The sequence below is a fragment of the Bufo gargarizans genome, chromosome 2 (assembly GCF_014858855.1).
Source record: "Bufo gargarizans isolate SCDJY-AF-19 chromosome 2, ASM1485885v1, whole genome shotgun sequence".
NCBI classification, from domain to species: Eukaryota; Metazoa; Chordata; class Amphibia; order Anura; family Bufonidae; genus Bufo; species Bufo gargarizans.
Window position 1 is genome coordinate 155,532,285 of NC_058081.1, and position 24,016 is coordinate 155,556,300.

Below are 24,016 nucleotides of genomic sequence, written 5' to 3' on the forward strand. Positions count from 1 at the left end.
AGGATTTTTTTCCCGCCACATTTCTTCCTCGAATAAGATGGGTCCCCACTATCCTTCCAGTTTTTAATAATGCGTTGGACAGTTCTTAACCCAATTTTAGTAGTTTCTGCAATCTCCTTAGATGTTTTCTCTGCTTGATGCATGCCAATGATTTGACCCTTCTCAAACAGACTAACATCTTTCCACGACTACGAGATGTGTCTTTCGGCATGGTTGTTTAAGAAATGAGAAGCAATTCATTGCACCAGTTCGGGTTAAATAACTTTTTGCCAGCTGAAAGATAATCGCCCATGCAGTAATCATCCAATAGGAGGCTCATAACTATTTGCTTAGTTAAATCCAGGTGGCGATTTTTTTGGGGACAGGCAGTGTGTATATATATATATATATATATGACAATTTGTTAGAGACACAGTCTACGTAAACATTTAGACTGTGTCTAGAAGTCCAACATTCAGCAGTGAGAACTGTGCATGTTAGTTATTGCTTGTATGTTTTTTCCAAAATCATATTAAAAATTATACTATATTGTACCTAAATGTAAATAATGATTTCTATTTATTGAATGTTTCTCCGTGAAGCAGAAATATGACTCCATAATTTTCCACTACTGGATAAGAGCAGTTTCATTAAAAGAGACTATCAACTTTGTGGGGGTTCATAGAATAATTGCTTTTATATTTTTCCAAAACCAGAAAATTGTGTGAAATTCTCCTTCACCCAAATGTAGATAATGATATATATATATATATATATATATATATATATATATATATTTGGTAAATGTTTCTCTGTGAAGCAGAAAAATGACTTCATAACTTGCTACCTCCAGATATCAGAACATTTATTAAAAGTGACCCTCAACTTTTTATAATCAAGCAAAAAGTCTCCATCTATAAAAACTCCCAAGTGTATCTGGCCTTCATTAAAAATGTAATAGTGTATAAAACAGTGAGGAAATATGTCAGCCCTGGAGCTTTCTGGAGTCAGTCGCTAGCACTGGTACACATTGTTAGATTTTTAATGACAGCAGAAAACGTTCTGAAGTTTTTATGTTACAAGGACTTTTTCTTCATTACTAGAAGTCGTGGATCACTTGCCGTGACATGTTTATGTTGTATGCAAGGTTTAGAAGACTCAGTATCTTACCTGCTATAGTTGGTTAGAAGCTACGTTCCTCTAAGTAGGAATTAGATTTTTATTATTGCTTGATGATGCTCCAGTAAACAGAAGAGAACTTTTGGGGTATTGAGAAAAATATGCAGTTGGTCCGTAATGAACTGTTTCAGATATTGAATGATTTATGGGCAGGTGGGGATGTAAGCAATAAAGCTATTATTGTTTACTTGTTATATCATTGCTGGTGCATACTCTTATCCATGGGCCCCATGCACCCGATAAAGGGCAAAAGAGTACCCTTTTGACCTCCTTTGGACTGGTTGCCATTGATTTTTTGTTTTTAACTTTATCTCTTTTCTATGAGCAACTGCTGAAAACCTATACCACTCTGTAAATGTTTTCTTTTTTTATACTCAAATTTTTCTTACTTATACATTTCTTTGGGCTTACTTTAAATGGGTTTTCTGAGATTTTTGAACCGATGACCTATCCGACACTGGGAATCCGATCAGCTGTTTGATAGGACACTGGTGCATGCAGTAGCACTGCGGTCCTCTCTCTGCTCACCAAGAACATTGCCATCCATTTTGTAGCAGCTGTGCTTGGCATCACTGCTTAGCCCCTTATTCACTTCAATGGGGCTAAGCTGTGCCAAGGCCATGTGACCGATGAACGTGACACCACATGCCCTAGGGAAAGCAGAGAGAAGGCCACAGAGCTACTGCGAGTGCCATGCCTTCTCAAACAGCTGATCAGCAGGGGTCCCGGGTGTTAGACCTCCACCAATCAGATAGTGACAGGTTCCTTTTAACGTACCAACGTGACAGGTTTCCTTTAACATACAAATTTTGCTTTAGCAAGCTTTTTTTTTATAAAAAAAATGGCCAATGATGCAGGACCCCACTTGATCACTTAAGGTCGCCCATGGTGCTTCTTTAAGTGCTCTGCTACTTGGACTTCAAATTAATCATGTAAACCTCAAACAACTAATAAGTAAGACATCTGGAAATAAATCTACATATAGGTTTATATACAGCTACTTACAGTATGGTAAAAGATCAGTTCCTGTGCCGGAAACTTACCTGAAGGAATGTTCTTGCACCTTCCCTGAAGTTTTCAGCAGCAACGGCAGCATAAAAGGCATTCTTCTTGTTTTTAGATAACCATGCCTGCTTCTTTAACATGCCACCATTCGTTTCTTTCACAGCCTGTTTGCGTGGTCCCTGCATAACACAATAAAATAGGTTTAGCGGAATGAAACCAAAATGAAAATGAACCGTTACAGCTCAACCCAATCTTTGGAAAATGTTTTTATGCTATAACTGAAAATAAAATGCTTTTATTATCCACAATGAAGAGCACAGTTGTATGACAGTGCATATTACCCAGTGATGGGCATATTGTAAAACATAACTGTAATGTCGCTGATATATCAGAGCCTTCAGTCCATACTGATCTATTAACTAGTTTATTGCTGGAAGCATCGAACTGCAGTAAAACTAATACTGATGTTTAAGAACTCTGAAGGTCTTATCTATAGGAATAATCTATTTTTAGCGGAGATTAACCCAAGACATGTTTTACTATAACTTAATATTTCATATGAGCAAAACGAATTGAGATATTGAGATATTTGGGTCCACACTTCAATTTACCATGTTCCAGCCTGGTCGGTATTCTTTAATTGCAATATAGCATATGCACTTTATTAAAAGGTTGTATACTATAGCTGATATTTTCTAATCCGTATCCATTTCCTGTGTGTTCACTTATTTCTCAGCTTATATTTTTATTCATATATTGCACTTTATTATATGTAATAATAAAGTGCAATATATGAATACAAATATAATAGAATACATGTATTATATTAGCTTTTATTTAATTATATCTAGTCTTTTGCACTTTTTTGGCATTGTACATAAGCATGCTACAGGATATGTATTAACCCTGGCATAGGACATCAATTACTTTTTAGTTTTTCTGGAGCTATATATGACTTTTAATTCCATTATATAAGATTTGGATTACTGTAAATGTAATCTTATTATTTTAAAATTACATACATTTTTATTAATAAAATAATATTTTAAAATATATTGGTTCTTTATTCATTTTAAGTTAGGATTTTTTAAAGTGTTTTTTTCTCTCCAAATATATGGTTTTTAAGGGCAATATCTTATATATAGATATTTACTGAGATTTAATGGCCTGTGCTGACATCCTTAGGGTCATTCATTCCAGTTTTTTTTTTTTTTTTTTTACTTATTTGTTTAAATAATAGGCAATCATACAATTGTCTAATATACATGTATTCAAAATTCTGGATACCAGGCAGTTGACCCCTATATGCAGTAGAATGGTATAGCTCATGTATCAGTCATCTGTAATGTATCCATGGCTGAAACATGACGGCTAACATGGCTGATGCCATGTTTGGTCTTATCCAGCTCTCCTATGCATGCATTTTACAGGAATAAAAACGGGCCGTACCATTTTCTTCTTTAGGGAAAGGTTTACTACATGGATATATTAAAGGCATGTGAGCAAAATTTTAAATTAATGTATATTAAACTCAAACACTTGGTTGATGACGTGATGACGTAGTGGACGTCGCGCTCCCGGCTTTCCGCGCTGCTCAGCTACCCCGCTGCCGCTTCGATTATGCTGGCGTCTCCGTGCCGAATCCTCCAACCACCCTCTCTGGGACCGTGACCGTGTGATCAGCGTTGCTGAGCCGTGGCGCTGTTGCCTTTTGCCCAAGTCTCTCACGCTGTTGCTATCGACTGCTGGGTCCGGATGTGGGGGCTGCCTCCGGCTCTTTGCCGATTCTGCCACTCCTGCCTCCTTCTTCGCCCTCCATGTCGCTGTGAACAGTTTGCTGTCTGGAGGTTTTTTTCCTTTACCCCCGTGGAGTGTGCCTCCGGTTCCTGCCTGATCTGCTACCCCCCTTTTGGTGTCAGTGAGTAACCTCTATGTTCCCCCTACCTGTGTTCCCCTTACCTGATGGTTTGTTGGAGAAGACGATAAGCTTCTCTCCTCGATTCGTTATGTTTCCCTTTTGATGTCATAGTGACTAACCTCCCTACGACTGCTGATTCCAACTAACCTTGAACGGAGATTGACTAAGTTGCATATGAGTACAAGAAAGTGAACTTTAAAGTTTAAAGTATAAGGTGGAGAAGGGGAAAAAAAAAAAAAAGGAGGAGACAAAGTATAAAGAAGAGTGGACACAAAAAAAAAAAAAAAAAAGGGGGGGAGTGAAAAAAAAATAAAAAGAGGAAAAAAAAAAAAAAGAAGAAAAAAAGAACCAAGAAGAAGGCACTATAAAAAAAAAAAAAGGGAAAGGGGGATAAGGAAAAAGGAAAAAAGAAAAAGAAAAGGAACTAAAAAAAAAAAAAAGAGAAAGAAGGAGAGCAAAGAAGAAAGAGATATATACATAAAGGAGAGAAGGAGGCGGAATAAGGGAAAAAAAAACCAAATAAATATACCAAAAAAATAAATAAAAAATTAATAAAAAGGATTAAAGAGGAATAAGATATGGGCCCAAAAGCCTTTAGGCGTTCGACCGATCTATCAGGTCAGAAACATGGGTCCAAAACTGTTGAACCAACAAAACTGGACCAGTTCCTGAAGTCCCCAAGGGTCAATACGAGGGGCGGACAAAAGGAATTTTTTGAAAAAAAAAATTATGAACCAGAGGTAACTGAGCCAGAAATACAAAAAGGCGCTAGATACCCTGAAGAGGAAGACGGAATAATGGGGGAAGCTATCCCTAATGACAACTCCTCCCCGCTGGAAGAAATACTCCTAGCGGTTAAACAGAACGGGGATTTAATACAGGTGGTTACAACCCAACTTGGATTTATTCAAGTTGATGTGGGACTAATAAAAGATGAATTGTCCAAAATGCGAGACAGAGTCAACACCCTTGAAAGTTCCGTCACCCTTATACAGAATGAATCCAAAAAAATAAATACGGAAGTTTCTACACTTAAAGCGGAATATAATCTCTTGAAGAAAAAGGTAGTGGACCTGGAGGATAGGTCACGAAGATACAACGTGAGAATAATAGGGATTCCAGAGGGTGAGGAAGAAAAAAATCCAACTGAATTTGTACAGAAATTAATTCTTGAGAACTTTGGTAAAGAGTCATTTTCTCCTCTTTTTATGATCGAAAGAGCTCATCGGGTCCCAGGAGGAAAACCAATTCCAGGGAGACAACCTCGGACAATCCTTGCTAAGTCATTGACTACAGGGGACAGAGATGTCCTCTTGAGAAGGGCGAGGGAATCCTCACCGGTTGTGTATAATGGGATTAGACTGGCCTTTTTTCCTGATTTTTCGAAAGAAATACAAGAAAAGAGACGCACATTTATGACTGTTAAAAAGAAGCTAAGAGAAAGGGATATTAAATATTCTCTTATATTCCCAGCCAAATTGCGGATTGTTTTTGAAGATAAAACCCTTTTTTTTGATTCCTCAGAAGAAGCCGTGGATTGGCTTGAGCGAAACAATTGTTGACTCAATTGGGTTATGATCCGATGGGAATAATTAGTATTATAAGGGGCTTATACCCCTAAATGTAGTTTTCTTTGCTTCTTAATGGCGGTGTGGGGGGGGCTGAGTGGGGGGAGGGTCGAGGGTTGGTCATAGAAAAGAAATCTACTACAATATGTGGTGGATTGCCTGTGGGAGGGGGGTGGGGGGGGTGGGGGGGGTTGGGGGGGAGGGGGGGGTGGGGTTGGGCTGTGGTGCGTCAAAGTAGGTATGGTTTCCCTTATTTTAGTTTTTTTTGTCTTGTTCTTCCTCTTTCTCCGGTTTTTCCATCTGACCACTGTTAATGACGCTGACTAGAATTCTTGCTTGGAATATACGTGGTCTGGGAGATAGAGGTAAGAGACAAGCGATTTTTGATTTAACTCAGGCCCACTTACCAGCAATAATTTGCTTGTTAGAGACCCACCTTACTGAGGAGAATACTAGAGTGCTCGACGTTCCATTCCACCCTCTCCAATTACTCGAGAGGTGTCACGGTGTTGATACACAGACTTATTGATTTCGTTTGTGAGGCATCCTCTGTTGACCAACAGGGGAGATTTATTTTCCTATATTGTAGGATAGGGGGGAAGATATGTATCTTGGCTTTTGTCTATATCCCACCGCCGTTTTCTCTCTTGGTTCTTAACTCTCTTCTACTATTCATGGACAAATGGCCAGAATGTCCAACACTGATTATGGGTGACTTTAACTGTGTCATCGATCCTCTCTGTGACAGGGTTTCTATGAGAGCTAGGAGTGACAGTCCGCTCCCGGGGTCCCCCCTGGCACGGTTCTGCATGGAGACTGGATTTGAGGATGCTTGGGAACATCTGAGACAGGGGAAAAGGGCTTTTTCATGCTCTAGCAAAGCAGGTAAATCATTGTCCAGAATAGATCTTGTATTGATTAATAGTAAATATGTGAAACTCATAAAGCGAATGAAATATGAAACAAGGTCAATATCAGATCATTCTCCGATACTAATTGAACTATGTCTATCTCAGGAAAGATATATACCAAAATCTCCCTTTAGATTAAATCCCTATTGGTTATCAGTTATAAAGACACATGAAGCAATTCGAAATGATATAGGCCGATTCTGGGATATTAATTATGGTTCAGCAAAAATTCAAGTAGTATGGGATACCTATAAGGCGTATATGAGGGGATTGATGGTTAGTAATATCGCGAACCTTAGAAAGGAATATGGAAAAAAACAGAAAAATCTAGAAGAACACGTAGTGTTGGCGACAGAATCCTTCCATATGCACAAGACGGAGAAGAATAGGGAAAATATGCAAAGAGCCACACAAATATATGCTAAGTTTTTATTGGATAAGGCCCAACAGAACCTTTTTTTTAAGGGGCAAAAATACTTTACAGAGTCAGGGCGACCTGGTAAACTCCTCGCTAGAGTAATCTCCAATCAACAATCTAAAAAACATATAGATAAGGTCCGATTGAGTGATGGTAGGATAGTCACTTCACAGGGCCCGGTGGAGAAGGCCTTTCTTGACTATTTTGTTGATCTGTATAAAGCGGATTCCAACATTACAGATGATAAGATAGATCTCTATTTAGATAGGATCAAGTTTCCAACTATTACTGAGATCCAAAAGAAAGCACTAGAATTGGAGGTCTCAATTCAGGAACTTGAGGGAGCTATTAAACTATGCTCAACTAACTCCACCCCTGGCTCAGACGGGCTTCCATATGAATTCTATAAGAAATATGAGGACTGCATTCTTCCCAGACTGTTGGAGGTCTTTGCTGAATCATCAGAGGAGGGGATGCTTCCAGACTCAATGATGGAGGCCATAATAATATTAATTCCAAAAAAAGGCAAGGACCCTTTAGATTTAGAATCCTATAGACCAATTTCACTGCTTAATGCAGATGTTAAGCTTCTTGCGAGGGTCCTGGCTACAAGGCTCTCTAGGGTCATTTCCTCCATTGTCCATCCTGATCAGAGCGGCTTTATACAAAATAAGGGTACACACCATAATCTACACCGACTCTTTTCTAATATCCAGGCCCCGGGGGGGACTGCCCGCTCCATCCTGTCATTGGATGCCTCTAAGGCCTTTGACAGGGTGGAGTGGCGCTTCCTCTGGAAGGTTCTTGCTAAGATGGGCTTTGGGGAAAAATTTATACGTATTCTTAGGTTGCTGTATAGATCCCCAAGGGCAAAACTGAGTCTCAATGGAATTCTGTAGTAGTATTGATTTAAACAGAGGCACCCGACAGGGTTGCCCACTATCTCCCCTGTTATTCGATATTTATATCGAGCCCCTTGCGTTGGCCATCAGGCAGGATGACCAGATTAAAGGATTTGGTACCCTGGGAACACAGGACCGCATCTCATTATATGCAGATGATGTCCTGTTTTTTATAGACCATACGGAAACCACTCTTCCTAGGATTATTCAAATGGTTAACGCATTTGGTGAGGTATCTGGTCTCCGAATAAACTGGGCAAAAACTGGTCTGCTCCCAATAGATCCCCTGCCACAAAAGGAGGTTCCTGCTACACAGTTGGATATCAGTTGATACTATTCAATACTTGGGTTTGACTATATCGCCTCGGGTTGAAAATTTTGTACAACTCAATCTTATCCCCATAATGGTAAAGATCAGAGCTAAAATAGGAATCTGGTTGAAACTTCCCCTATCCAGAGCTGATCGAGTTTCACTAGTTAAAATGGTGATATTACCACAATTTCTTTACGTGCTCAGGAATACACCTATTTGGATACAAGACAAACATTTTAAACTCATGGAAAGAATAATTAATGATCTAATATGGGGAAGAAAGCGAGTGCGAATTAAGCTGGAATACTTGTATAAATCAGTGGAGTGGGGGGGTTTAAATCTCCCCTACTTTAAAGGGTACTTTATTGCAGCCCAGCTATTGAGATGCTATGAATCAGAGAATAGTGCACTACTGGGGAAGTTGGTAACTAGCCACGCTCATAACAATATTTTTACCTTGTTGGAATCCGGGCTTTTGAAGAGCTACGAGCAAGGCTATAAAGAGACTATAAATCTACTCCTGAAAGTGTGGGGTACAACTAGGACATGGTTGAAGGTTGGGGGTTCACTCATATTTACGCCTCTTTGGCATAATTTCTATTTACAAAGGTTAGATGATATTGCAGCTGACACATTTTGGCAGAAGAATAAAATATTATATATTTCACAGGTAGTTAAAGATAGAGAAATTAAATCTTTTACAGAAATGACACATAATATAAGAAATCTCTCATGGTTTAGGTATTTTCAATTGCGATCTGTACTATCCAGTTTGGACGATAAACGTCTGCTGGATATAGATAATTTATCTTTTCTGAATGATTGGGTAGGGGGTACACCTCTTAGAACTAAGATTTCCAATATATATAAGTTATTAATTAAGGCACGGTTTAGGTGATACACAATCACCAGGACAAAAAGCATGGGAAGCGGACTGCCCGCATTTGCGAGTAGAAGGGTGGGAGAATATTTTTGGGAATCTGACTTCAGTATCCCAGAACTTTAACCATGTCCTAATACAATTTTACATTTCCCATAGACTATACATTACCCCCCTATGGATGAATAAATGCGGGTTGAGAGCCACGTCCAACTGCCCCAAATGTGATACTGTAGGAGCAGACTTCCTCCACATGATTTGGACTTGTCCAGAACTTGTAAAATACTGGAATAGCATTAATAATTGTATTATTCATAAACTAAAAATTCGAATTCCTTTTGAACTACACGTATTCGTGCTTAACGACTTTTCCAAATAAAAAAATCACAAGTATCAAATGATCTTTCTGAGCAGAATATTGATGTTGGCTAGAGTTTTGATCAGTCGGACCTGGTTTGCTCGATCCACTCCAGATATAAATATATGGATAAATTTAACCGATAAGGTAAAAAACTACGAGGAAATTATATATAAATGGAGGGAAGTTGAGGACCAGTGGAATGGGATTTGGGGTGGCTGGAAGATTGACTAATTGAGGTCATGCTGGGTTGTTTATGGGGGTCCTACTTTGACGCACCACAGATTAGGGGGGAGGGAGGGGAGCGTTTTTTCTAAATGCAACCAAAAGATGAACTGACTATATTTATATTTATTTACATTTGGTTGCGTCACTAAGAATTGAGGGGTTGTGAAAAAATTTGCTGTCAATGTTTTGTAATTTTCCCAATAAATTTTTTTTGGGAAAAAAAAAAAAATAATAAAAAAAAAAATAATAATAAAAAAAAAAAAACCTCAAACACTTAAGTGTGTGGATTCTAGAGAATCTAAGAGATAAGCTAATGATGCACTCTGGGACATAAAAAAATAAAAATAATTAATGTATATTAGAAAATTGTTCAATATCCTATCCTAAATAAATAAACTAATGTAATCATTGAAACCAGAGTACAGAGACGTCACTCGATATTATTTTATGCTACAAGTTCCAGAATCTGCCTGAATGCTTACAACAGTAGCAAACTGGAAAAGGAGAAGACTAAAAAAACTATGAGGGCATGTTTAAGCCTCTCTCCTGGCAAAACAAGATTTTATTTGCAACTGAGAAATATACAAAGCGTGTACAATTATTTCTCTCTACTTACAGCAAACACCTCACAGCAGATACAAAGCCCGATGTTCTTGGTGAAGGAGTGAGCAATATCCAAAAGGGCAGGTCTCGCCATTGGTGCACCAGTTAAAACCAAGCACTGAGGTCTGCAAAATAAAGAGAAGTAAAGGAGGCGATATACATTAGTCTAAAGTTGGTCAAAATTTTAACCAAAATTTTTAGATTGTCGGTGAAATCTAAAAACAAACAATCATTTTAACCGACCAATGTCAGAGCACTATCGTCTGAAAAGAAGTTGGCCGTGTTTAATATTTTTATCTGATAGTTGGACAACATTCTTTTGTTAAAAGAAAGATAATTTGTGGATGAAAGATCTTTCTTTAAAAGACTGTTCCCATAAAGATCTTTTGTCCCTGCCATTTGTGTCTTCAGCTCCTATGCAGACCAATGTGTCTCCATGGTTATGGAATACAAAGAAACCCAGTGTAGTCGCAACATTCTTCCTTCAATCTCTCCCCTACTTTTTTCTAGCATACGTTTGGTAAGTAACAAGAAAGAGGGCAGATGGAAGGGAGTATGACTGCTGGATCACTTTACACAGTGCTTCTTTGTAGCCTGTAAGCATAGAGATTTATAGATCTACAAAGAAGCTGTAGACACAAAACAGTATGATTTTTATTATTAATACTATTTGCAAAGTTTTTTTTAAGTGGTACATAACCTTTACTTTACTAACACATTCAAAATCAGATAAATCATAGGGAATACCTGAAGTTTTTCACATGCTCATCTATAATGTTCAAGTCCAAAGCACTGGATAAGGCTTTTGTGTACATAAGAGCCTGGGTTGAAGATCCCCAATTAACATCTGTCCAGAAAACAATGATATTACATTACAGTTAACTACATGGAGTGGACAAGTTAAGGTGGATTTACACCGCACAATTGGTGGCCCGATTATCGGGAACGAATGTTAGTATGAATGCTCATTCCCAATAGTCTGCCGATGTAAATGTGCCGAAGATCACAGGATGATGAATGGGCAAAACTCTCCTTCATCAGGTGAAACGGTCTTTCATGTAGACACCTCAGTCATAAACAATGAATCTGTATGAGGACGAGATATTGCAGTAGCCATACAATGGAGGTGATTGCTGCGTGTAAATGCAGCTCTTACCTACACTCATGGAAGGAATGGTCCCTTCCCGTTAATTGTCTGCTCGGTCGGCGTGTGTCAATGCACCTTTAATTTTTTTGTCAGCTTGTGGTTATCACTTCTCCTTCCCAGATGAATAAATGTACAAGCATACTTGTGGGTTCCACTCACTTTCAAGTCTTTCCCATAACACTCTCAGAATATCTGTAGTATTTGCTGATTAGATTGAGATATATATATATATATATGTGAGAAAGGATTCTGTATAACTTGTAATTTATCTGTTTGACCCTGTCTTCATTCTCGGCTCAGGAGACCAGTGGGCTGTCCTTGTCAGTGACTTCAGCCTTCTCTGTATGACTGTGTATACAGAGATAATTCTCAGTCACTCAGTAGAACCACCCACTGGTCTCCTAATCCCAGATTATACAGAGGATTAAATAAATCAAGTTATATACCAATCTGCTCAGCTCCTCCTGACCTATAACCTGCTGCCTGCAGATTGGACTGCATTTTTAGCATGTCATCTTCTCTTTAAAGGGGTTCAACCTGTAGATATTGATGACCTATCCTCAGGATAGGTCATCAATATGAGATCGATGGGCGTCAGACGCCCAGCATCCCCACAATCCCCACAAACAATCAGCTGATCTGCTGTACACCAGCGTGGTCACTACCCAGTGGAGGGAACCTTCTGCTTCCGGCTCCATGTACGGTTTTGTTTCCAGCGCTAGCGGCTGCTTAAAACAGCTTATTGGTGGGGGTGCCATCAATGTGATATTGATAAAGTATACTGAGGTTAGGTCATTAATATCTACAAATTTTTTCAGAGCAAAACTAAAGAAATTCTAAAACCATTAATTATTCTTGTAACTGAATGGAAGGTTCCAGCGAGCCAGATAGAGTGTTGTTATATTCTTTACATTAATTTACCTTGAATTAGCCCATTTATTGTACAGTTTATTATACCTGGCTTCTTGTATGTCACGTAGATGTACAGGAACAGTTCTATCCCATAAGTGATGACAGCAGCCCACCAGTTTATGACAAACATCACACCACAGCACAGCAGCGCTCCAAAGAGGGATACCCACATGTTGTAATATTTGAATGCAGGTCTCCATCCTGTTGATACAAGATTGATGCATTATGTGATAATGTATATCTTCCTTTACAGAGTGCTTGTAAAAGACGTAATGTTAAAAGTAGAGAGGAACGGTACGGAAACTATTAGGGAACTAAATAAACTGACGTTTCCAAACATATTGCTATAAAGGGTTACAAGTTACAGACTTAAAGGAGTTGTGCCAAATTCTAAAGTTACTCCCTATGCACAGGATAGGGGATAACCATCTGATTGATGGGTGTCTAACCACTGGGACCTTCACCAATCACAAGAATGGGGGTCCACCAGTGAATGGACCATCAGGTCACACATAATCACTGCCACTCCATTCCTTTCTATAGGACTGCTGGAGATAGCAGAGCACTGTACTTGGCTGTCTCCGGCAGTCTCATAAAGAATGAATGGGACTAGGGAACCCTTATTCTTGTGATCAGTAGTGGCATGGGCGTAGCTATAGGGGGTGCAGAGGTAGCAGTCGCTACCGGGCCCAGGAGCCTGAGGGGGCCCAAAGACCCTTGTGCCACATAAGAAGACACACAATGCACTGAGGGAAGGGGGGCCCAAGCTGAACTCTTGCACCAGGGCCCATGAACCGTTAGCTACGCCCCTGAGTAGTGGTCCTAGTTGTTGGACCCCCATCAATAAGATGGTTATCCCCTATTTTGTGCATAGTGGGTTACTTTAGGACTTACCACAACGGGCTGCTCATGGGCTAGCTGGAATGCAAGTCATTTCAAATTACAGTTGTTTGAACAGAACTTGACTTTCTCCTGACATGTCTAGACAATTGTATTCCACGTGAAATGACAAAGTCTGGAGCATTTATTATTATGCCACTATGTTGTGCCATTCTTCTATTGTTTCTGCTAGAAGTTTTTGCATAAAGGTACAAGTTGGGGGGGGGGTTCCCTGCATAATCTGACACCATCCAATCAGTGCTGCCTCTGTCAGACTATACAAGGACACACACCCAACTGGTAACACCCAGTTGTACCTTTATTGATAAACGTCTAGCAGGTAATAGCACAACATAGGGGCACATTTATTATGACCAGCGTTTTAATATGCCCTATAGCTGGCACCGGCCTCTACATAACTTCGGTGCATCCAGCACCGATTCTAAATGTCAGATAGCTTCCTTGCTGTCTTACATTTAGGCCAAGATCTACGCCTAAAAAAATGATTAATGAGACGGGCCTGCTGGCCTTCCCCCTCCCCATCACCCCCCTTTTTTAGACCTCTCGTGAGCGAGGAAGAAGTCACAGGTTCTGCCACACCATGGTGTGGGCAGAATCTGACCCACATATACACGACAAAAGTGGCATATATCTGGTCATAAATGACCCTAATAGAATCATAAGAAAAGATTAAACAGAATTGTTATTGTATAGGGAATGAAAGTAGTCACTAAAACAAACATGTCAGGAGAGGTAATATGTCCTCCTTAAAGGGGTTGTCTGCTGTTTTTTTTCTTTTCCCAGAAACGCTTCCAATTGTATTCATAGGCCCTGTCTAGTATTGCCATTTAGCAGCATTCACTTGAAAGGAGCTGAGCTCAATACCAGACACAACCTTAGTATAAGAGTGTTTTTACCCTCAGACATTCATGGACCAGTGTCCCAAAACCTACAGTAGTAGGACAGTCAAAGCAAACACAGTTGATATGTTTGTGTAACATTCTATTATCTCTTTCAGACTATGGAGTCAAGACTTTTAAAAGGATTCTTAAACATTGAAGAATGGTGTCTTATTTAATTCCCTTTATCTCCAGATTGCCTGCGTCATGCCAATAGCAACATCAATTATTACACCAGCATTACTGGCTTAGTTCATATTGTGTCATATTTTAAATGCATAATCAATACAGTGATACCAAACTGTGTCTTAAAGATAATATCTGGAAGAAGGATATTGACATTCTTGTCACTGCTTATTGTACAGACATTCAAAATGTGGTAATGTTGGCTCCCAAGCCCTGCATATATCCTATTGGAACTTATTGCAGGTCGAGGGGATGGTCATTAATAAACTGTCACAAAGTTTCACTATAAAATATTGTACAACTCAAATATAGAACTTGTCACTCAGCGACATACAGTTATTGTAATTAGAACAGCGTACAGCAAGTAATATTCTTTTTTGAGTATTAGCAATATGTAAATTAGATGTGTTTAGATTTGTTACATTAGATTTGTAGAGTTTTGAATAAAGGACAGACTAATTATATTAACTACTCACCATTCGCCTAGTTCCTCACCCACCTAATTATGGCCACTATGCCTATGGTGACCAATGGTGGGTGAGGAACTAGGCGAATGGTGGGTGAGGAACTAGGTGAATGTGGGTGAGGAACTAGGAGAATGTAGGTGAGGTACTAGGCGAATGGTGGGTGAGGAACTAGGCGAATGGTGGGTGAGGAACTAGATGAATGGTGGGTGAGGAACTAGGTGAATGGTGGGTGAGGAACTAGGTGAATGTGGGTGAGGAACTAGGTGAATGTAGGTGAGGAACTAGGCGAATGGTGGGTGAGGAACTAGGCGAATGGTGGGTGAGGAACTAGGTGAATGTAGGTGAGGAACTAGGTGAATGTAGGTGAGGAACTAGGCGAATGGTGGGTGAGGAACTAGGTGAATGGTGGGTGAGGAACTAGGTGAATGTAGGTGAGGAACTAGGCGAATGGTGGGTGAGGAACTAGGCGAATGGTGGGTGAGGAACTAGGTGAATGTAGGTGAGGAACTAGGCGAATGGTGGGTGAGGACCTAGGCGAATGTGGGTGAGGACCTAGGCGAATGTGGGTGAGGAACTAGGTGAATGTGGGTGAGGAACTAGGTGAATATGGGTGAGGAACTAGGTGAATGTGGGTGAGAAACTAGGTGAATGTGGGTGAGGAACTAGGTACAGACGGTCCCATTCCATTTTTTCTATGGGAAGCGGGAAGCATGAACCTTTCAAGGGGGCAGAGGCATAACTTGATCCCGGCTTCCGTGTAATTTTTGTAACAGGGCCCCTCACCTACCATGTCTTTTTTATAATACTGGTGTTTTATTATGTAGCCCCCATAAGTCTCCTGGGCACAATAGTACCTGCTACCTCTGTACCCCCTACATGAAGCGATACACAGGGCAATGATCAGAAATGAACCCTTCAATGCTAGCTCCACTGCATTTGCAGTGGAGCTCCACTGCATTTGCACCCACAAGTCACCCCCTGTGCATGTTGATGGATGATTGCAGTAGTGATTGTTTATCCCCACACAGATTTATTGCTTATCGGCAGCACATCCCTGTTTACAAAAGGCAAAGTACTGCTGACAAGTAATGATTTTATGATTGCATTGCCCAACACACCAGCTTATTTTGCTCACGGAGCAATTATTGGGAACGAGTGTCCATACAAACATTAATTCCCAATAACTGCCCTGATAATTTGCTTTTGTCAATGGGCCCTAGTGTGCAGCTGTAGAGAAAGCTTAGCAGTTGCATGTTTGGTACATATTTTGAATATTAAGTGTGACTGTGGATGTGCCCCAGGGCTATCACAGGATACCAGCACTTACACATGATTTGACTATTTATTTCATTATACTGACCTGGTGATTTTGCATATGACGCATGGAAACAGGAAAAGTTGATCAGGGCATAAGAAGCCAGGAAGAAGTTGGAGATGATGGGTGCAATGGTGTTCAGTTCAGCTGTATGAGGAAAGGAAATGTTTTAACGCTGGGTCTCTGTTTTCATCTTTATTCTGTCATTTTACTTTTTAACAAACCATTTGGTGAATCTCGGGTGTTTTATGCTGTGCTTTGCCTTATTTAGTAGTATATGTAAATAGCTGCAGACCTTAAAGTGGCTGGCTTATCTTATGTCTCATCTTAGACATTGATGGCATATCCTTGTCAGATAGGTGTGGGTCCCACCTACTCATTTCTCCAGAACGGGCCCTCCAGAGTGAAGGAGTCCATGTTGCGCATGTGCAGAGTGCTCTCTGTTCATCACTATGGGAGTTCTGAAAATAGTTTTGCAAGCTTACTTGGCTTTCAGAAGTCCCTCAGTGGTGAATGGAGAGGGTACCACGCAAGCACAGCCACTGCTCCATTCACTACTATAGGACTGCCGAGGTGGCGCTTGGCTATTTTTAGATCCCATTTGTGAACAATGAAGGGTGGCTGTGCATGCATGGCTGTTCTCCGTTCAATTTAGGGACCCAATTCTGGAGATAGCAGGTTCCGGAGGTGGGACCCGCAACTATCTGATATTGATGGCATATCTTAGCTATGCCAGCAATGTCTGAGCTGAACCAACCCCTTTAATTACTTAAAGGGGTTGTCCAGGATTTTACAAGTGATGGTCTATCCTCACTTGTAAGAATCTGTAGAGGTTGACACCTTGTGCCGATCAGCTTTGCTGCAATAAGTCTGTTGGCAGAAGTTTGCTCTAGAACTACATATCTCCATCCACTTCCATGGGAGTAGCGCTGCAGTACCCAGCTCTGTCCACTAAACAGTGAACGGCGTTGTGTAGTTCCAGGGTGGGAGCTACTCCCTAAAGAGATGATCTATGGGGGTGCAGGGTGTCGGACCTCAGCCAATCTGATACTGGTGATCTATCCTATGGATAGGTTATCACTTGTTAAATCACCCCATACAAAATACAATACAAAATAATATCCATAATATTAATTCAGTAAAAGCTCCATTATTTTCATTGAGTATATGGATAAATAAATACCACTCACAAACCTGTCTTAGGCTACTTTCACATTAGTGTTACCAGGGTCTAACAGCCTGCCTGATCTGTACTAACGGTAGCCCATGTGTGCGGCCGGAAGTCCGCTCCGGCCCTATTCACTATAATTGGGGCGGGACGGGGGTCCGGCTGCAGCACGGCAAACATGTCGAAAGGCGGCCGGACAAAACCTGCAGCCTGCCGGACCCTGCTAACGCTAATGTGAAAGTAGCCTTAGGTGGAGCTATATAGGCTACATTGCAAAGCATCATATTATGACAGTATACAGCACCATTATATTATGTAACACAGTCAGTCCAGGATAGCAGTACAGCTATGTGCAAGCAAGAATTACATGTTCATACAGTACAGTTTGCTTTAAAGGGCTTGTGCCAAGTTTTTAAGTTATCCCCTGTTCTGATGAAGTGGCAACCTGGCCGTTCGTCATTCATTCTTTACGGGGCCGCCAGAAATGGTTGAGTGCTGTACTCAGCAATCTCCAGCACTCCCATAGAGAACGAATAGAGCAACCAAATGCATGCTTGGCCTGTAAGCTCCATCAGGATACATACGAATGGGACCCAAAGGTCCTGTGGATAGGGAACAACTTAAAAACTTGACACAATCCCTTTAATTCATTCCTGGTTTTATGTGCAAAGATGAACTGAGGTTTATAGACAAGTACTATAATGGAATTTTTGTCCAATATGTTCAAAAAATTACTTTTTAGCATTAAAATAAATTCACTAACCAATCAGAATAAAGGCCAGCGCAATGACAAATGTAAGAACGTATCCTCTGATTGGCTCGTTGTTCTTTCCATGTCCTTTAGCGAAAAAGTGAAGTGCTTTGTAAATGTTATCCTTGCAGAGAGCCTGTGGGGAAATCAATACACGCGCACTTAACTTATTTCTTTGCAATAAAAATGTTCCAGTCCACTATATGACCCTTCATCACTGAGATGATTCACCGTCTTGAAGTGATTACAAAAAAAGCTGCCATCACAGGTTGCATTCAGTTTTATGGGTACAACCGTATAATATTTAACCAGATAATTATTGAGACTGAACCTTTTGAGGAGGCAGTATAAAGACGTTAACATCTCGGGTAATTTGAAAGGACTTTAGAGGTGTTGATTGTGCTACAAGTGGCTCTCTCAGGCTTAAGAACTGATATTACCTGCTATTAACCCATCACCTGAATGCTCCTTTCCTGGACATTAAGGTCAAAATGTTCTGTGCCTACATGAAAACTAGTTAATGCCTGCACTGGTGCAGATGCTAATTACTGGCCGACAGATTGTCTTTAATGGCTGTGTGAAATGAAATAATGATGTCCAAATCCTATAGAGTAAATGGAATCTATTCCTGCAATGACCTCCAATTGTACTTTTCTTTATGTGCCCCGGGTGAGACATGCATACATACATAATCTCTTTTCTATATTATATTTCGTTTTTGGAAGGCTGAAATTGCCCATTAAGATTTGCAGTAAAGAAATGCTATTTTTGCAAGTAAATAATCAAATCAGTGATAAAAGTCTAAAGTGTTACTGAATTTTCTGGCACAGAACTGCAAGATAATCTGAAATCTCACAAGAGCCAAAGCTGGAGACTGAGCGGCGATATAAGGATATTTTATGCTAGCATTTTATTTTAGTCATCTTTTTGTGTGTGCATTTAATATTATTTTATATGACTGTCTGATAAACTATAATGTAGGTTTATGCATTTATTACTGACAATGGCAGTTTTACTGTATATACAGTATATCTATCTATCTATCTATCTATCATCTCTTGTATTATATATCCATCTGTCTATCTATCTATTTGTCATCTCTTCTATCTATCTATCTATCTATCTATCTATCTATCTATCTATCCCAAATCTATAACCTCTTTAGTCTATTATATATCCATATCTCATCTCTTCTATCTTTCTATCTATCTATCTATCAATCATCTTTTCTATTATATATCCATCTGTCTATCTATCTATCTATCTATCTATCTATCTATCTATCTTCTATCTATCTATCTATCTATCATCTCTTCTATTATATATCCATCTGTCTATCTATCTATTTGTCATCTCTTCTATCTATCTATCTATCTATCTATCTATCTATCTATCTATCTATCTATCTATTTGTCATCTCTTCTATCTTTCTATCTATCTATCTATCTATCCCAAATCTATAACGTCTTTAGTCTATTATATATCCATATCTCATCTCTTCTATCTATCTATCTATCTATCTATCTATCTATCTACCCATCTATCTTCTCTGTTCCGGCCATGAACAGCCTGCCGAATCTGCCACTGCCGGGCGCGCAGACCGGCAAATATCTACATAATCAGCCAGATAAAAACCGCTGTACGCAGCAGTTTTCATCCGCCCGCTTCTCAGCATATTTGCCTGCTTGTGGCCAGATCTACACCAGTTCCCATTAGTGTTGATCGCGAATATTCTAATCGTGAATTTTTCTCGTAAATATCTGCACTTCAAGAATTTGCGAAGATGTAGAATATAGTGCTATATCTTCGTAATCGCGAATATTCTAGATTTTGTTTTCATCAGTAATCTCCCTTCTTGCTTGTGGGCCAATGAGAAGGCTGCAATGTCTTTGTCTGAGCTTAGCAACATCCCTAGCAACCAATAGGAAAGTTGCCGACCCCTTACTATATAAGAACCTCCCAGCAGCCATTTTCTGCCGTTTTTTTCAGTTCTGAGAGATAGAGCAGTGCCATTGCTGTGCTCTGTGCTTTGCTGTGTCATTACATTAGATAGTTAGATCATAGCTTATATATATATTACAGATAGTTAGTGGGAGATACTCAGTGTAGGTTATATCCTGATATAGTGTAGCGGATAGGTTCTGCTGTCCATACGTACATGCTACAGACATAGTGCTGTGATGTCACAACAATACTTAGTGCACCAATCAGTAATATGTAGTCAGACCTGCTAAAATGTGAAGTTGCACGTACTGTGACAAAATATGTGCATCATTAGTGCCGATTTGCGCAATTGTGAAAATAATGAATGGAGATCACGAATTCTAGAGTTTGCAAATTTATTTCGAATATTATGCGATAAATTTGCAAAATATCACGAAAACGAATATTGTTTATGCCGCTCATCACTAGTCCCCATTATAGGTAATGGAGCCAGTGGGTATCTGGTAGCGTCCTGCAGTGCCGGATCCAGACATCTCTGGCATCTAACGCATATGTGAAACAAGCCTAAGACTAGAGATACTATCTGACTAGAGTTACTATCTCTGCAGAGTCCCTACAATATGAGAATTGTGTACTGTGCCTGTATTATATGATTCTAAAGAGCAGATGTACAAATTATACACAATCCTGTATGTGCTATGAATGTGAACTATCCTGATATCTATTTTCTGTAACCAAGTAGAACTTTGTACCCCTTTTATTGCTAAACAGTTGCTTATAAGATGTGACTGAAATGACGAGTATGCAAATATGATCAGACCAAATTCACATGCGGGCAGTTTGGCATAGTTTTTGATTTGATGCAAAGCCACTTGTGGAGTCTAAAGTGAGCAAAATTCTAAAGGAAGAACTCATACTTTTGGATGCAATAACTCTTAACCGTGGTCTTTCTGAACCCCTTTATCTTTTCAGCATTAAATGCAGATAATAAAGACTTCAGTGCTGATTTTGCTTTGTATTACCCTGTATTAACAGATTATAACTTCTGCTATAATTGTACCGTTTGGTACACTTTTATTTTATATGCCAAATATTTTAGTATGCAATTCTTCTTCTTTATATGATAATTTCTACATATTTTGATGCAATGCCTGTATGCTACTAAATTTCATTTTCTAAAATAAAAAACGTTATTACAAAACTAGACTGTGGCAACAAAGCCCATACAGTTTCATTGAACAGCTTTATTAAGAAAAGAAATAGATGCAGAGCATGTGGTTTTAGTGCAGCTTTGCACCTCATCAATAATACTACTATGTTGCCTAAAATTATTTTTATTTAACTGAATATTTTGTATCCTGAAGAGATGTAGATCAGAATCTCACTAAGGGCTCGTTCACACGAACGTGTGCTGCCCTTTGCCGTATTGCAAATCCACAATACATGGGCACCGTTCCGTGTACATTCCGCATCACGGATGCGGACCCATTCACTTCAATGGGTCCACGAATCCAGAGATGCGGAATGGAAGCACTGAACTGAACACTACGGAAGCACTACGGAGTGCTTTCTGGGGTTCCGTTCCGTGCCTCCGCACCGCAAAAAGATAGAACATGCTATATCTTTTTGCGGAACGGAGGGATCGCGGACCCATTCAAGTGAATGGGTCCACGATCCCCATGCGGCTGGGCCATGGTCGGGGTCCATGCATTGCGGACCTCAATTTGCGGTCCACAGCACAGGCATGGACTTCACACAGTCGTGTGAACGAGCCCTATCTTTTTGGTTAGCTGGTTGGGAATAGGACCAGAAGAATTGTTGCACCAGGTCCTTTTTGTCAAGAAAAGTAATAAGTAATAAGTGAGTACAAGTACAAGAACATTTCCCTGTGTTACCGATGACGACAGATATAAGATCATCTAGGAGACGATAAAATAATGGCATCCTTACCTGAAATACTTTGGGTGCACTGACAAGTGATGCCAGAGCCGAGGACAGGGTGGCTGAGAAAATGCCAGCAATGATCAGGGGGCCAAATCCTGATACCATACTCATGACCTACAAAAAAAAATAAAAGGCAATACTGTAAGTTGTGTGCGATGTTGTGACAGTCCTGTGTCAGTATAAAAAGTCACACTGAAAAGAATCCTGGTTAGAACACAGAATATAAAAATCTCTGCCTGAAAAGGTCACAGAACAATTACATTTGACATTTTTTCTTTCATTTTTCCAATCATAATTAAAGTTTTAACTGTTTCACTACCAAGGTCTGCCAGTGTACTGGTTCTCATTGAATAAGGCCTCATGCACACAACCGTATGTATTTTGCTGTCCTCAAAAAACATATCCGCAAAAAATACAGGATGACGTCCGTGTGCATTCCGTATTTTGCAGAACGGAACAGCTGGCCCCTAATAGAACAGTGCTATCCTTGTCCGTAATGCGGACAACAATAGGACATACGGAAACGGAATTCACACGGAGTAACTTTCATTTTTTTTTGCAGACCCATTGAAATGAATGGTTCCGTATACGGTCTGCAAAAAAAAATAACATGAACGAAAGAGGAAAGAAAATACTGTTCATGTGCATGAGGCCTAAGGCTGGTGAATGGAGACTATAATTCACTGAGTAGGATTGGACGGCTTAAAATAAAAACACAATTTAAAACTTTATTAGTATATTAAGTTAAAATTAATCCCCTTACAGAAACAAAAAAAAGGCTACAATAGGAGTCCCATCTGTGCTGCGGACATGCATTCAATTCTACTGATGGTGAACAATGAACCAACTATGGTCCACAGGACAGTGGTATCACCACTGATGTGATGTTTTTCTCCCAGGCTGTGAGCTGTGTGCTGCGATTGGCCAGCGCTGCAGCCTAGGAGAAGGAGACGCCCACAGGACAAGGGCAGACTCCGCCTACTATAACTTACAGAGCGAAGATACCGGAGGGCATAACGGGAGAACGGAGCGGTGCCCGGGGATAATAGTAAGTGCAGTGAGATCCCCGGGCGCCGCTCTACAAGTCAGCATACTAAGTTCACATTGTTTTTACAGGTGAAAGGTCCTCTTTAAGGTAGAACGGTGTAGGATCCTCAGCATACCAAATTTGCTGTGGATTTTTGTGGAGCTGTTGTCTATGACCAAATCTGCAACTCATCAACATAACAGAGTTGAAGCTGTTTTGTACAGAGGAATGGTATAAAATGTCTCCCCGCCAATGTGCAGGACTAATTGGCAATTACCAGAAACGTTTAGTTGCCGTTATTTCTGCTCAAGAGGGTCACACCAGATACTGAAAGAAAAGGTTCACATACTTTTGCCACTTACGGACATGTCATATTGGATTATGATCCTCAGTACATAAATGATCAAGTCTAATATTTTTGAGTCATTTTTAAAAAAAATTGACTATCTTTATATGGTTTTAGGACTTATGCAGAAACAGAAAATTCTGAAGGGTTCACAAACTTATATCATACAGCAGATGCATAAAAGATGCCCACAGGTTCCACACAGATTCTGCATCTCTGGGAACATCTGTGGGAAATTTGCACCCACTTCTTTAATATAATCTTTAGACACTTTGGGTGGTGGTATCCTTTTACCCTTTCACCATGACATACAGTTACATTGTTGTGCATTGTACAGTGTATGGAGTGCGCTAAGTCCATTTCCTAAGCCCACTCCATATGTGCAGGGTCGTCTATAACGCGGGGCAAAAGGGGCAGCTGCCCTGGGCCCAGTTGCTCTTGGGGGGCCCCCAGCAGCTGCCTCTTGAGCCGCGCTGGCCACTGGAGAACATTTCATGGGTCCATACTTTATTAACTAAGTAGCAGGACATGTAGGGCATATATGGGGTATCTCCCTGCACGTACTATTATTTCTGGGTGCCGTTCCGTTGCGCCGCTGTGGCCCCCGTTACATTCTCCCGCGCTGTATGCTAAGTAACAGCATGAGAACACCAGGGAGGAGACATCAGCTTTTCTCCCTGCGTGTTACATCTCCTTGGCTGTGACGTTCTGCGCTGCGATTGGACAGCGCTACAGCCAGGGAGAAGGAACGTCCAGGGAGAAAAGCTGA

General features: G+C 40.2%; 1 protein-coding gene across 3 annotated transcripts in view; it reads right to left on the reverse strand.

Annotated features, from left to right (window-relative positions):
- Window positions 1-24,016, reverse strand: part of SLC12A1 (solute carrier family 12 member 1) — a 122,762-nt gene that overhangs the window by 50,527 nt on the left and 48,219 nt on the right. For all 3 annotated transcript variants that reach the window (XM_044279630.1, XM_044279631.1, XM_044279632.1), the window contains exons 12-18: window positions 21,881-21,988; window positions 17,999-18,122; window positions 16,113-16,214; window positions 12,367-12,522; window positions 11,010-11,109; window positions 10,276-10,387; window positions 2,202-2,342 (exon numbers count right to left, since the gene is read on the reverse strand). In XM_044279630.1, coding sequence (XP_044135565.1) covers window positions 2,202-2,342; window positions 10,276-10,387; window positions 11,010-11,109; window positions 12,367-12,522; window positions 16,113-16,214; window positions 17,999-18,122; window positions 21,881-21,988 — 843 coding nt within the window. The remainder of the gene's footprint in view (window positions 1-2,201; window positions 2,343-10,275; window positions 10,388-11,009; window positions 11,110-12,366; window positions 12,523-16,112; window positions 16,215-17,998; window positions 18,123-21,880; window positions 21,989-24,016) is intronic.